We start from the raw sequence: 15,943 nt of genomic DNA on the forward strand, positions 1-15,943 counted from the left end.
TTACCCCAGCGAGAGTAGCCTTTCCTCAGCTAGTCCTTCTGCCATCTGCAGCTGGCTCTGATGTCTCTGTGATGTCTTGAGCTATAATTCGTCTTGTGTAGATGTAACGGCCGATCTTTGGTCTCATGGATCTATAATTTGTTCCCTGGCAAATCGTTTAGGCTGAGGGCAAAGTGAAGTTTCATTACTTTTTTATTTTTAGGCTATAACTTTAAGTTACAGTTGTAGCCTACTAGCACTGACTTTGAAAGTTTTACTGAATTGTTTGCTTTATTTCATGTATAGCTTATTATCCCTTTTACTTATACTTTTGTATTATTGATCAAACATAAACGTGCATTTAACAAAAAGAGACTGGGTTGTGTTTCATGTAATTTAATGTTATCACAGTGATAATCATATTGTCTGAACCAGATATTAATATACAGATTTTCTCCTCATTGTTGTCACTACTAGAGCAAGCTCCTGATTGGTTAACACGGCGCGAACATCCGCCAAAGTTCAGATTTTTCAACTTGAGCGATTCACGCAATTCCCGCGATTCGCGCGAATCACGTGTTCAAAACACTCAACTCGCGCCATTTGCGCGAATCGCGCCATTTGCGCCGCCGAATGCCATTTCGCGTCTCTGCATTGACTTAACATGTAAATCACTCGCGCATATCGCATCATTCGCATCCGGTGTGAACCCACCATTAGGATGGGCGATATACCGGTAGATTTTGGTGTATCGTCCCTATCGCGGTTACACTCATGTGAAGTTGCTGTGCTGTGCGGTCATGAAAGCTTATCGTTTACATGCATTTTTTAAGTATTGCGGTTTAAAAACAGGTCATTTTAAACCGTTGAAGAGTATTTAGCAGCAAAGGACAACTAATTTCAGTTTGAGAGACTGTTTCTCAGCGTTGTCTGAGAGATGCGCGTCATGAAGGCGCTGCTCATAAAGCGCGTGAGAACTGAGTGCTTTTTGCTGCCTAATTGGGCTTGACCGGTTAACTGCACATACCTGTGTCAAATGACCATGTATTTGCAAGTAAACAAAATAATTTGTCTTAAATGAATGTAAACAAAACGCATGAGTATATTAGATCTGTGAGGTCAGTCTTAAAGTGACAGCATCCAAGTTTACCTGCTGTCATTTATTAATGTTAATCAAGCAACAAAAAAGAGAGAAAATCTCTCACAGCTCTTGATTGAATCACTTTTATAACTTTAATAAGAATAAATGTGTATTTAATTTCCACAGTAAAGACTATGCATTGTTTTTTATACATTTACTTGTATTTACATTTGTACAGTATTTCTAGTGCTTAAAGTTTTTCAGGTAGGTCTGTTTCATGTGTCTTTGTTCTATTGTGGTTTGTTTTCTTTACTCTTGAGAGGTTTTTTTTAGGAAAATGGTGATGAGAATTATGAAATTCCAGTTGTATCAAAAATTGTGATATCATAATCTTATTTAAAGCAAAATTGAGATAAATTTAAATTTAATTATTTAAATCAATATAATTGATATATATATATATATATATATATATATATATATATATATATATATATATATATATATATATATATATATATATATATATATATATATATATATATTGTTATCGTGAAATAAAATTACTCATTTCGTGATAAAAGATTTTGGTCTATCGCCCACCTCTAGCGTTATTAAAGTTACATTTCACGACAAAATAAAAAAAAAATCAAGCAGTTGAGATTTACTTTATATTTGTATTGCTTTATGTGGGTATTATCAACCCATTCTCACTCCCAAGGCATCAAAAACTGAAGCACAATGAAGACACCAAAGGCGCCCCTCTGTGTCACTCTATGGATGAACTGGGAACTCCATTGTTTTTAATGGGAAAACCTGTAACGTCAAAAACAGACGCAAATTTTTTCGGCATGAAATTGCGCTGAAGAAGTCTCATTCAAAACACGATATTTGGCATCAGTTCATGTGTGCCTGATGTTGGTAAGTAATCGTAAATACAATGTCCTAAAGTTTGATAGTATAATGTCTTTTCTGTTTGTCGATATTAAATCTTAGCTCCCTCATGTTCAGTCACTGCATTATATCTGAGATGTCTTCAGCGCGATTTCATGCCGGAAAAATGTGTGTCTGTTTTTGACTCTACAGGTTTCCCACTGAAAGCAATGGAGTTCACAGTTGGCGTGTTCATTGTGACGCAGGGGGCGCTTGACCATGCTTCAGTTTTTGACGCCTTGGGAGTGAGAATGGGTTGGTATTATTATTTAAATCTGGAAATAATGTTTAAGGATTTAGCAAAGTTGGAAAAACAGTTATTGATATGTTTCGGATTAAGCATCATTTAAGCACCATTTAAGTCACTGATCATAATAACAATAATAATAGTTTTAAATAATTACATTTTTAAATCAGATTTCCTATGTCATGATCCTTAGGTTTTGTTAATTTCAGCTCCAAAAATAAAAACCAGATTAACTAAATACTAAGACATTCTGAAATACATTATGATAACATAATTTGTAATGAAAAAAAAACTGTATTAAATTTAAAAAGTGCAATTAGATGCATGTTTAAAAATTATTAATTTGAATCTCCCTCTACAAAATACTATTTATCAGTTAATCAGTTAATTTTCTTCTGACTATTATTGACAAACCACTTGGTTGTCCGATATCATGCTTGAAAAATTCCAGAGTACTGCATTCTTCTAAAAGGCTTTATACAATTTTTGACTTTTCAGCATCAGCTAAGTCTCTCATTTTTACCAGTATAGTAGGCAAAACATTTGCCTAATAATTATGCACATCTGAATTTAAAGTGTTTGCCACTTTAAGCCACACTTTCCCTCATTAACAATTACAAGTCCCCTGTAAATGATTATACTCAGTAATTATTAAGATTAATGTGGTAAGATTAATGTGGTTTGGAACTAGAAACGTGCTTGAAAAAAAATATGATTATGATATCCACTTGCCTAATAATTATGCATGCACTGCATATTATATTTGTCATATTTTTTTTTACTGTTTAGTTACTCTGGTTTGACCATGATCCTGTCAATCATTGCACTGGTGATTCCCATGGTAACGTGTGCTTATATGAGCACATTTGACATGAAGGAAATAAAATGAACCTTCACACACATCAATGCCCAGAGTAAAGGTGTGTAAAATCATACTCTCACCCGCTGTACTGTGGGAGGATGTACTTCTATCTCTCCATATGACCTGGTGAGGACAAATGGTTCCTAAAAGCAACAGAATGAACTTCATAATTAAACTGACCTAATAACAAAAAAAAAGCAAACAAAACAGAAAATCATAAAACCAAGAGAAAACAAAGACAACTGGAGACAAATGACTCTCCATACAGCTTTCTTTAACCCGGCTAGTGTGAAATGTTTTAAAGACATCTCACAGATAACCACAAGCCCACCAGCTCTGATCTTCACTCTCTGTCGACCCTTTTCTCTTCACAGGCCATGATGGACGTCCTGTTTATCAAGACGGTGTCGTAACCACTTCCTGCCAATATACCCTGTGAGAAGATGCCCTGTGAGATCAAATGGATGAAGTTGAGGTGTAGTCCATCTTTAAGATGATTTAGATATTTTGAAGATTTTGAGGTGTGTTTGAGTAAACAATATTGAAATGCATCCAATACATGCACAAATGTGTAAAGCGTCTTGATTTGTAGAAGAGGTTGTTTTTAAATGTTCTCTGCAGCTTTAATTGTTCACAGTATATTTATATCTGTGGCCAATGACTAGCTCATATCATTCAGGACATCATTGCGTCTGCTGTTTCTTTTAAGAAGTACAGCAGTGGTCAAACCAGCTCCGGAAAACAATCATTCTGCATCACAGGTGCATCAGAGATGACAGCAGAGCTGAAGGGCTCAAAGCAACCACAGCAGCTCCCGACCCCGTAATTAACACGTGAAGTCTGCAGGCGAATGTTAGCAAAGAGACAGGAGAACATAACGTCTTTAATGAAGTGCCCAGCATGCATTTAGATGTTCAAAAGTCATTCAAAAGGTCAACATTAATGTGCCCCTATTATGCATTGTGCCTTTCATATAGTGTCCAGTATAGCTGTCTGTGAATGTAAAAGAACCAATGCTGAACAGAATTCCAGTTTTACTTTACTTTTTGTTTGTAATAAATGTGCATAATGCTAGCCTATGTTATTCATCAGAGCAGAGTAGACCAATCAAAAAAGACTGGGCCATCTGAAAAATTATAGGAGATGGCCAAAATAAAATGAGGTGCCTTTAAAATAAACTGATGTAGAACTTTACAGTGGATGCCTGAATGTCACTGCATTAGAAAACAAAAAGCATTTGCATCCTTTATGTGTTTGGCAGGTAAAAAGAGTGTTCAGTCGTTTGCGGTTGCATCTATTTATTGTGTCATGCTTATTTTTGAGTTGTAAATTAATATAAAATAAATTCTATCAACATCAGAAAAAAATGTCATCAAACTAGTCACATATTGAGTTACACAGCAATGAATTGTGTGTATTTGGGTAAAGTTAGGTCCATTTTGAGAATATTGATAAAAATTAAAAAATGTTGTTGGTAAATGTTAAAACTATGATATGCCGCAGATTGACCAGAAGATAGACGAGAAAGGGGGGGGGGGGGGGGATTGAGATACAGACAGTCCAGGAAGTTATGACTGTTCGTGTGTTTTAATGTGAGCGGGTGTGTCAGTGATTTAGTTAGAATTTAGTTGAATTAGAAATGAAGTTTTCCTGCCCTCTTATCTGTGGTCTCATTTTGTCCTGCATTTGCTTCAGAGGTAAGAACACATTCACCCTAAACACCAGCTCCAAATGAATAAAAAAGAAAACTAAAAATGTTTGTAGGTTTGAGGAGACATTTAATTTTACATCGTTTTTATACTTCTGGAGAAAGTGTGAATCACCATATAATTTATTTTGAAATGTTGACAATACATGTATTTTAGTAAGAAAAACCTTTTAGACCCTGTGTTACTCAACACATTTGATATTAGTTTTTTCAATAATTTGTAATTCCTATTTTAGTTATATTAGGGCATTTATGTAGTTTATGCATTAGTTAATGTATTATTTTGGGCCCTTATGGCATTTGTCTGTGGGGTTTTGTGGCTATAGGGTTTATATGTTATTCACCTGGTTGCTATTATGAAAACATTGATGTTTTGTTCTACAGTTTACAACAGGTGTTGTTTGTTATGACAGATAAAAATGGGTAACACTTTATTTTGATGGTCCACTTTAGACATTCTACCAACTATTCTAGTTATTCAAGTAACTTTGCAACTGCATGTCAACTAACTCTCATTAGAGTATAAGCAGACTGTCTGCTTAATATCTGCTAACTTTACTTTAACTTTATTTTGATGCTTGCCAAAAGTCATTCTACTAACTATAACTAACTTTGCAACTACATGTCAACTAACTCTCATTAGAGTATAAGCAGACTGTCTGCTTAATATCTGCTAACTTTACTTTAACTTTATTTTGATGCTTGCCAAAAGTCATTCTACTAACTATCACTAACTTTGCAACTACATGTCAATTTATTCTATTAACCTGAACCCTAACCCTAACAGGCTACTAACAGTCTTCTACAGTCTACTAATACTACTACTGTCTACTAATGAGAGTTAGTAGACATGTAGTTGCAAAGTTACTTATAGTTAGTATCTAAAGTGTACCATCGAAATAAAGTGAAACCAAAAAATATGATTACAAAAATATTGATGGAACTGATTGGCTCAATTTTTTTGCCAACTTATATTTGGGTTTACAGTGTAGCATCTGTGACAGAACACATGCATGTTAAAGGGTTAGTTCACCCAATAATGAAAATTCTGTCATTAATTCCTTACCCTCATGTCATTCGACACCCGTAAGACCTCCGTTCATCTTCGGAACACAAATTAAGATATTTTAGTTGAAATCCGATGGCTCAGAAAGGCCTCTATTGGCACAATGTACTTTACACTCTCAAGACCCATAAAAGGTACTAAAGACGTCGTTACAAAGTCCATCTCACTACAGTGGTTCTTCGATAACTTTATGAAGCGACGAGAATAGTTAATGTGCACAAAAAACGTAAATAACGACTTATGGCCTGTTCACACCGCTTTTGACGTTTATCGCCGACGTTTAACGCCTCGGGACTAAACAAAGGGCGCCAATGTAAGTGTGCACACCGATGCGCAAAACGCCAGGCGTAAAAGCGTCATTTTTTTAAAAACGCCTCGGGTTAGTTTTTTATTTTGACACGGCGCGTAAAAAACTGGCCGACCAATGAGATCGGCGCTTTTGTTCACGTGCCTGGAGCTGCTGAAGTTACAGTAAAACACGACTGGGTGGCGCTCAAGCACAAAACGCTCTTGCCGAGAACACATCGATACGACGAAGAAGTAGTAAGTAGACAAAGAAGAAGATGAGCTGCTAATGCTGCTTGCCAGTTAGTAAAAAGTGTGTGAATGGTTTTGGCCATACACATAATATATCTGTGGTTTTGGCAAGCACGTAAATACTGTCTCTCTTCTCCTTCTGTGTGACAAGCGAGTGTCAGAAGCGCAAAGTGCCCCAGCACCACCTTGTGTACCGGGAGCGCATCTACTGAATGTGCACGTTCACTCGCCGCACCGCCAGTGAAAATCGCTTGGGTGTGAACACTCAAGACGCGCCGGAAAAAGCTGGCGATAAGCGCGCGATATTTGCCCGGCGTGTACAGGCCTTTATATAGTGATGACCGATTTCAAAACAATACATCATGAAGCTTCGAAGCGTTATGAAGATGAACGGACGTCTAACGGGTGTCGAACGACATGAGGGTAAGTAATTAATGACAGATTTTTCATTTTTGGGTGAACTAACCCTTTAACATGCATGTGTTCTGTCACAGATGCTACACTGTAAACTCAAACGTGCATATTTTTATTTTGTACTCATACATTTTAATTGCTCCTAACTTCAAATATTTGAGTAAGCTAATTCATTCATTTATATAAAAATTATCAACTCAAATATTTTTAGTAGTGGAAACTTGGCTAGCTTTAACTAGCTAATTCAATAAATGCTACCTTGCTAATTGGTAACAATGCTTTTAGCATTTACTCCCTTTGAGTGTCATGGCAAAGCATGCTGGGAAATAGAAATCCCATTTTTAAGTTTGTCTAAATTAAAAGAAACAACAAGTTCATAAAACTCAAACCAATTAAAAAATTCACATTACTTATTGTAATGAATTGCTAACTGGAGAGACTGAGAGAGAATCCAAATGCATGTACACTTTTAATTACAAGACTCATGAAAATACAAGAACATCTGACCCAGAACAAAATCACGATCCACATAGGAGAACAGCATAAACAAATACATACAACGAACGCAAACACATCAGAAACATCCAGATACATTTAACGACTAGCAAAACATAATTGAAAACCAAGACCTCACAACAATGAGTAACAACTGATTTGACAAGGAGGAGAGACAAACCAAACAGGAAGAGAACATGGAAACAATGAAAACACTTCAACATAAAAGTCCATAGAAAACAAAACACACCGAACTGGGATCGTGACACTTAAAATAAAAATTCTAAAAATAAAGTTCTAAATACTCATAAAATTTCATTTGATTGACCTAATTTGTTTAATTTGAGTTGGCTCTACTCAAACCAATTAATTATTTTGAGCGTTAGGGTTTAGAGTATAAGACTCATTTCATCTGTAAAACCTGAATCAGCCTGCATTTTCTTTTTTATTAAACAGTTTCATAAATGAAGCCCATTGAATACACTACATATTAAAATATTTTGTGGCTATCAACCTGTTTTTGTTCTTATTGATTATTTCTTCTCTAACATTATATTCAAAGCACCATTACAACTGCCATTCTTAAACTTTTCATCCATTGCTTGCTGGGACAAATCTCTTCATATATTTCTCCAAATGTACATCCCATGGACGTACAGCCCACAATGTTTCTAAATATTAAATATCTATGACCTGCTTGTTGTGTCTCTCACAGGTTCATATGAGCTTTCTGTAATTCAGAGCCCATCCACAATCACTGTGAATGAAGGAGAATCTGCTCAAATCAGCTGCTGCTGGAATAAAACAGAGGAAGATAATGAATTTAAAGTGGTTTGGTTAAAGAATGGGGCAAGAATACCAGCAGAAAAGAGGGTATTCCTAATGTCCCCAATGAAAAACTGTTCTGTTCTAAACATCACGAGTATAGATGAAAATGACACAGGAGATTATGTTTGTAAAGTGGTTAAAGACATACCGTACCTGATTGAAAAAGAGGGAATAAAAATAGCCCTGAATGTCATTGCCCATAAACACAGCCCTGAGACGACAACTCAGGGTGAGATTGTTTCATACTCAACTCAAGGTGAGATTGTTTCATACTAATTACATTTAAAAGATCACCATTTTCAAAGACATGCAATGTAATGTCACTTAAGCAATATCAGATTTAAGGACTGTAAGATAATCAGATTCTTCTGCTGTTTTACAGACAATGTTCATAGGGTTTCCAGCCCAGCAGCCAGTGAGTATTTACAGCAAAGAAGCAGGCTAAATGTCAAGTGTCAGAATTAATTATCATCATTAATATTTTTCATTGAAGGAAAGCCAGATGGACTTGAACATTCAAAGATAAGTCCAGAAGATGAGGAGTATAATTATTTGGATCCTAGAACAAAAGGTAAGATGTTATACAATGAATGCGGATCCTTTTTAGACATCAATTATAAATAAATCGGACCGTAAAAAACTGAAGAGTTCTAGGTTTACTAACTCCAGTGTTGTAGTTATGTAGAATTCCCTCAAATTTTCTCTAAAAAGTAGGATGTGCCACAAAGCAAACTAAAATCCCATACGTGCATTGGGTAGGTTTTATGATTTTATAAGATCTTAAAAAGACCAGCTGTTAAAAAGATCAATTGCTTTTCACAGGCAGTTCAACTTCACGTGAGGTAGTGATGATTTACATATTCAGAAGTCTGCCCTTCATCTGTCTGCTGATGGCGTTCTTTTACCTGAACAGGGACGACAAACAAGCCACAGTATCAAAACCAGGTAACTGTTAAACAAAAACAAAATTCACTATGTAGTTTAGTTGCTTGTTTAGTTTTAACCCCCCAAAAAACCCAGCTAAACAAAATTAAAAGATTTGGTTTGAGCCAAAAATATAACTTTATTGTTACATATTCTATTGTTATATTACAATGCTAGCATATTTTATGCAGGGAATTAGCTTATTTTGTTGTAAATAAAAAAGCCTGACAATCTCACTGCTAAATACCTTTACATTTTTGGTATTCTGCCATGTTGTTCACTGATAACCAAAAAAAAAAAAAAAAGTTTTATGATGTTTTGGTGGTGTTCATGTGTGTTTAACTCTTAAAGGTGTCATAAACTGGCTTTTAAAAAATTGTATACTGTTGTCTGAGGTCTACTTGTGACGTTTGCGTGGTTTTTACATTCAAAAACATCATAATGAATGAGTAATAGGCTATTTTCTGCCCTGGTTTTGGGCCTCTCTCAAGACACGCTCGGTTTTAATGGACGTGCCGCACTGAAGACTTGGAAGTAAACGCCCACTGTTATGATTGGATAAGCTTTGCATATTTAATGAGCTTCGGCTCCCCCATGAGTACGCGTGAGGCATTGTTTTGAAAGCGTGTGGCAACCAGAATGATTCATCCCTCAGGGCTCGCAAAACGTCTTTATCAAACAACCACAATGATTTATCGCTCATCCACCCGCAATTAATATGAATGTTATTTTATATTACTTGGCCTGCCCGATCGGTGGATATACGTGCACGCCAAGTACGTTGCAGACAGCTTGAACAAAACTTCCGCGATTGTATTTTTCCTTCAAATATCAAGTCAAGAGAGTGAACAACACACATCAATAAAAGAATGTTATTTCACTATATAAGATGATATGTATTGGTAGCTTGTCTGGAAAAAAACATAGCCCCGGGACATTGGGCTTTGCGAGCCCTGTGACAGTGGTAAGTTATGTTTAGTTAGACATGTACACAATGTAACATTGTTTTTGATCTGTAACAATGTAATGCTATCACATATAAAAACATTTTTTACTCACATTAGTTTGTTGCTTCATTCATTCATGTAATCTCATCCTGTCTGCAAATCCAGTCTCTTGTTTACAAATGAATCCGGTGAAATGAACATACGTGCAATGTCTTCCCCACGTGAGCTGGATATTCATTAAAAATAAAGTCCAACCACACATTTCCAATATTAGAATCCGAAGGAAGCTTATGCAGCGGCTGTGTTCTTCCACAACCAGGCACAGTGCAATATGCTAACTTCGGCATGTTTATTGCTCGGTAGCGTGATCCGCTTAGCTCCACGAGTCGGTGGGCGGGGCTACAGAATCAGGCGGACATATTTATCTGTTGAGGCAGCGTTTCACATATTCTGAGATCGAGTGTTTTCTGGGCCTGGTGTCAATAAAAGCTTTTCTTTGACTAACAAGGAAGTTTTCAGCTCCGAAATGTACAGGATATTCTTATATCATGGTGAACTTTTATATATCAAAAGCTCAGGGGAAAGTTGATTTCTCAATTCATCACCCCTTTAAAGACCACTGTAGTCAATAATTGTATCCCTTAAAACTCATCTTTGATCACCAAAATGACATTTTTTCAACATATTTTGCTGTGAAAAAAATGTTTATGCCTTAAAATACAGTAGCTTGAATGTAACTCTACACCTCTTGCTTCATTTAGTATACGTGGACTCATGAATATGCAAATTATCCCCACCTCCTAACCAGCTCCACTCGCTCAACTTTATGCTCCATGATGGCAAGTGGAAATACTGGTTAATTAATTCAGCCATATATGTTTGAACCAGAAACTGATTCAGAAGAAGAAGAGGAAGAGTGAATTATACAGGCTCGTCTACAAGTCGATGTATCAGAATGGTAATGTGTTTTATGTATCGCTCTCTACAACGTCAGACACATAACAGTAATTAATATGTAGCCTTTAGCTTGACTGTTATCAAACAGCTAATAATGTGTTGCTAATGCTACATAAACCATGTTCCTGGTCGCTATCTCAGAGTCAGCTGCCTTCTAAAAATCAGCATCCTTAGAAATGCTTTGAACATCACAGAACGTCAGTGGAGAAAGGCATATAGTTCATCATAACATCATAATATACATTATATACATAATCCACCCGCTATATTGCTACATGTACACGATTTTCCATATCAACAGAAAGATATACCAGGATAACCTGTCTTCTCTTGAGACTCCCCTGCTTCAGAGAATAGTTAATGATATGCTAAAGCCCACCCACACATTGACGGTATTGGTTACAAGGTAGTTTGTGAAGTCAGAAACATGATTTCAAACCGCGTTTTTGAGTCTGTCTTTGGTTCACTGCAGTTTTAAGGAAAAAATACTCAGCAATGGTGTTGACTTATGAATTTGCACATGCACTGAAAAAAAAGTGTTGGATTTACATGATTTAATTGTGTACATGGGTCCCACATGAATCAATTAAGTTAAACAAACATAATTTGTTCATGTAACTTCAACATCATGGAATGAATACATTTTAAGTGACCCAATTCAGTAGTCTCAAAGTGAATGGCTCCCTGACATGATTCAGGCATTCAATTCCATATATTCATTCATCCACTTAAATTTCATATAATTTAATGTTACACAACTGAATTATAATACTGCACTAGCTAGCTGACAAACCATTAGCTAGCAATAGCACACATTAGAATATTGAATACTAAGTAGCAAAGGTGTTAGGACATTAGTTATATTAGTCCATGTCCTAAGCAAATGTCCACTCGTCTCCACAATGGTAACCCACTGTAATTTAAATTGTTCTAATAATTCCAACATAATTGAATATTAAACACTATTAAACACAATCATCTCATCTAGCTAAAAAATACATAAAATAACACCTTAACATATAAAATAACAACATTTACTCTCTCTTGATTTAGCTAAATGCAAAGCATGCTGGGAACTAACAAGCCCCACCCAGTTTCAGTTAATGCAACACAAATCATTCATGCAATCTCAACACAAACAGATTAAGTACACTTCCATTCGACTTATATTTAAGTGGATTGAACACAATCAAATTAAGTTAGGACAAAATGTATAGCAATTGTGTGGCCTTAGCTCATTTTAATTAAGCAATTTGAACAAGCCGTAAAATATATATTTTTTTCAGTGTGGTTTGTCTTTAGCCTGACAAGCCAGAACTGTCTGGGAACTCACCATTGTCAGGGCTCAATCCGAGGGGCGGGATAAACGGTTGTCTTTCAAATTCCCTGCACGCAATAGGATAACGCTACAACCAACCAGAGCAATGAAGAAGGTGAAGCGGAGCTAGTTTGATCACTCAATCAGAAGGTGATCTGGGACGCATTTCAGACAAAACTGGTGTGTGAATGCATCTGGTTTTTTACACCAAATATAAACATTTTACTCCGGGCAAATTGTTAAAAAATAAACGCGTGAGTGTGTTATGCTATATATGACAGTCGGCGCTACTGCAACACGCATCACCGCAAATGATTATCATATCACTAAAGCATTAAGCCAGCAAATGGCCGCCAGTGAAAGTGAAAGTAGCCTAAGTCTCAGATGCTCAAAAACACAATCATCTTCATTAAAACTAATGAGACTAAATGCTCTTGCCAGTGCCTAGGTCACTCTTTCTCCTATTGCGGCCGTTGATCTTGAAATGAGCTGATGATAAATAAAATGCAGCTCTTTTGCTTTCGTTGACGTGAACTGAATTCGCATAGCCTATAGCGGGGCAATTGAATATTGGATTTATATTTATTTTGCAGATAGGTTTAAGGTAAGACAACCTGCATGTTTTTTTAACATTTTTATTTTGTTTATTAGTTTAGATTGTAGGCTATAGCCCTTTTTGTTTGCGAGCGCCGTTGCGAGCAGCATCAGTCTGCCTCAGCTTGTTAAAAATGCGTTTTTACTGTGGTGGTGATAGTAAACATTTAAACTAACATTGTGATATGCTTGAAGTGTTTTATATCTATAGATTCTATTATAGGCAAGACAAGTCAAGTGTTGATTTGAGAGGCTAAATTGATCAAACATGTGATTAACTCAGTGTCGGCCGCTGGCCACATGGTCGTTAGGCCTACTTTAAAAAACAAAAACTTTAATTTAACAAACAAAAATTGCTCCAAACATTTATTATAAATTAACTTAAAAAAGAAACGAAACAAAACATAACTACCTTGACATTAAAAACAAAGCTGAACTATTTTTATGGCTGCAACAATGTGTAATAGGGAGGGAGAAAAAAAACATGGGCTCCAGTCAGACTCGGGACACTGAAGTATTTACGTGTCATGCTATCTAAGAGTCCTATTAATTTTACATTTTGTGGTTATCGGTATATTGCCACACCCTAAATTAACATGATGCCGATATTTCGTGCTTTGAAAATCACGGTTATCGTCAATACCGGCCTACAATATACCATAATGCGCATAAAAAGAAGAAAACAAGTTGACACCATTGTGACAAAAATTTTGCTAAGAGGTATTTCCTACTTAAGCAAGGTGCTATTTGACTCTGGTCAAGCCTATCCAATAGGACCAGACTGAATGTGGCCTTGGATGGCAACATGCCCAGTGCATTATGGGTGTTGAAGTTTTCCTACCTATTTGACAAAAGCAAAGAACAGCCCCCGTTTTCTTTAGTTTTAGGTAGCACCATAATACCTCCCGCCTTTCTACCACATAGACAGCCAAGTTTTTTTTTAGTTTTTTTTACTTTTGTTAAGAAAGACCACTAAACCCTTGACATTAGGGATGTCACAATTCTCAATATAATATTGAGCCGTTCGGTATGGAATTCACAGTTCAATATGTGCTTGTGAATTGCATTTTTTTTCTTTCGGTTTTGCATTTAATTAATAATTTTTCTTCACATTCTATCATTTCCCTCCATCCTAATATACCGAACAACGCGACATCCATTCCCATCACACGTTAGTGGTAGAATATATTCACAGAACACTATAGTTATTCACAATCACGAAAGTCCATTATTTGCAAGCGTTTTAAAGCCTTGGCAGTTAAACATTTCATTCGCGTGCTTATGCATTGTTTTAAAATGCACTTCTCTGAGCGTGAGCACTAAAAGCCTGTCAAACACGTAATTACTGGACTAAGTAGTCTTACTGCGCTAATACTGTCAAATACACACAAGGTTAACATAAACACAGTTGGTTATGTCTAAAGTGAAAGTAAAATTAGCGTGTCTGTATATTAGATGCGTGCAGGTCTTACATTGACAGCAGGCAGCCTATAGTGAACACGCTGTCCTTAAAGGGACAGTTCACCTCTAAAATTATGTCATTATTTACTCACTCTAATGTTGTTCCAAACCTGTATTCATTTCTTCTGTTGAACACAGACAGTTGAATACCAGACAGTTGATGGTAGCCATTGACATCCATATTATTATTTCCTACAATAGGGACCAGCAACTGGTTGGTTTCCAACATTCTTCAAAGTATATTTTATTTCCAAAAGAAGAAAGAATTTTATTCAGATTTAAAACAACTTGAGCGCGAGTAATCGATGACAGAATTTTCATTTTTGAGGGAACTATTCCTTTAATGTTAATAAAACAACAAAAGACAAAACTTTAATACAGTAGCTTTAATAAGAATCAATGTATATTTTATAGTGAAGACTATGTAGTGTTTTATTTTTTACATTTATTCATTCAATCTCATACTTAAATGCTGTTGTACAGCTCTGAACTGTGTGTTTTAAAGTAAAGTTTTAAGTTTAAGTAAGGTTTTTCAAGTCTTTTAAGTAAAATAAAGAAAATTGCAATAAAAAAATAGTATTTTTTCTCCTTAACCTCTTGCTGTTCCGGTCGCCTAAGAATAGAATAGCAAAAAACTGATGAGACAAGCCATCAGAACCGAACCGAAAACCGTGGTTAAAAAAACGAGGTATGTATTGAACAGGGGACTAACTGTATTGTTGCATCCCTACTTGACATACCGGTAATATTCAGATTTTAAAACCACAGCAGTGATGTATAAACTTGTGGTCACAGGGTTGGTTTGAATATAGTCAGTGTCTAATACTCTCAGACAGTTTGTTTCCATGCATGAGCACCAATACACTTCTTTTGTCGCTTTGTTATGACTCAGTGTGGTAAGCAAATTTAAATAATAGGTTTGGTACCACAGTTGAAGTAGTTAAAGTAAGTTAATACCCTTAGATGTTGCTGAAATCTTACTGATTTTCATATATACTGTATATTCATATTTCAATCCAAAACAGTTAAACGTGCTGTAGAATCAGGAGAAGGAGCGGATGAAGACCTGGAGGCCGGAAAGACACAAAGAAATAAAACTGAAGTTTCTGAACGGGAGAAAGGGAGGGACAACACAGAGAAACCTGAAGTCGCTGCTGCTGCATCAGAAGAGGAAAAGAATGAAGATAAAGAGACGGTTGTAGTTGTGGACTTTGAACAAGATTCATCTCCAATGCATGACAATGAAAGCAAAACCATTTCTCTGGACACTGCTGAAAAGACTAATCTAATGGCTGATGTTGAAGACGTGACCGTTTCTGTTACAGCTCTGTGAAACAGACAGGAAATGGTGATTTGGGTGTGCTGTTCTGTTCGGGTCTATGATGTCACTTCCTGTATCATAGCTTGTTTGCAGACTCCTAAGGGTTTTCAATGACTGTGACTAAATTCTTACAGTAGATTGTAACCAAACTCATTTGAAATTATATTAAAAAAAAAATTTCAACTTCATGCATGAATCTTTCTGTGTTATTTGTGCGTGTTCATGGTTGTGTTCATTGTGTTCGAGTGCAAGATAAATGTTGTGGTTTACT

At 36.0% G+C, this 15,943-nt stretch overlaps 2 protein-coding genes across 2 annotated transcripts in view; both read left to right on the forward strand.

The window, feature by feature from the left end:
* The window catches only part of LOC307137960 (uncharacterized protein), a 213,326-nt gene that overhangs the window by 187,154 nt on the left and 10,229 nt on the right, over positions 1-15,943 (forward strand). The window lies entirely within an intron of this gene.
* LOC307137663 (uncharacterized protein) lies at positions 4,679-15,859 on the forward strand. Its single transcript, XM_079835476.1, has 6 exons — positions 4,679-4,799; positions 8,038-8,406; positions 8,533-8,565; positions 8,644-8,721; positions 8,973-9,095; positions 15,377-15,859. Exons 1-6 carry the CDS (start codon positions 4,742-4,744, stop codon positions 15,682-15,684), a joined length of 969 nt encoding a protein of 322 aa, XP_079691602.1. The 5' UTR covers positions 4,679-4,741; the 3' UTR covers positions 15,685-15,859.

The sequence above is a fragment of the Gobio gobio genome (assembly GCF_949357685.1).
Source record: "Gobio gobio genome assembly, chromosome: 14".
NCBI lineage: Eukaryota > Metazoa > Chordata > Actinopteri > Cypriniformes > Gobionidae > Gobio > Gobio gobio.

Excerpts from the sequence above, each read along its gene's own strand:
- LOC307137663 (XM_079835476.1), top strand. The coding sequence starts at position 4,742 with ATGAAGTTTTCCTGCCCTCTTATCTGTGGTCTCATTTTGTCCTGCATT. Across the intron at positions 8,566-8,643 it reads GGTTTCCAGCCCAGCAGCCA|GAAAGCCAGATGGACTTGAA; the intron begins GTGAGTATTTAC and ends TTTTCATTGAAG. Across the intron at positions 9,096-15,376 it reads AGCCACAGTATCAAAACCAG|TTAAACGTGCTGTAGAATCA; the intron begins GTAACTGTTAAA and ends AATCCAAAACAG.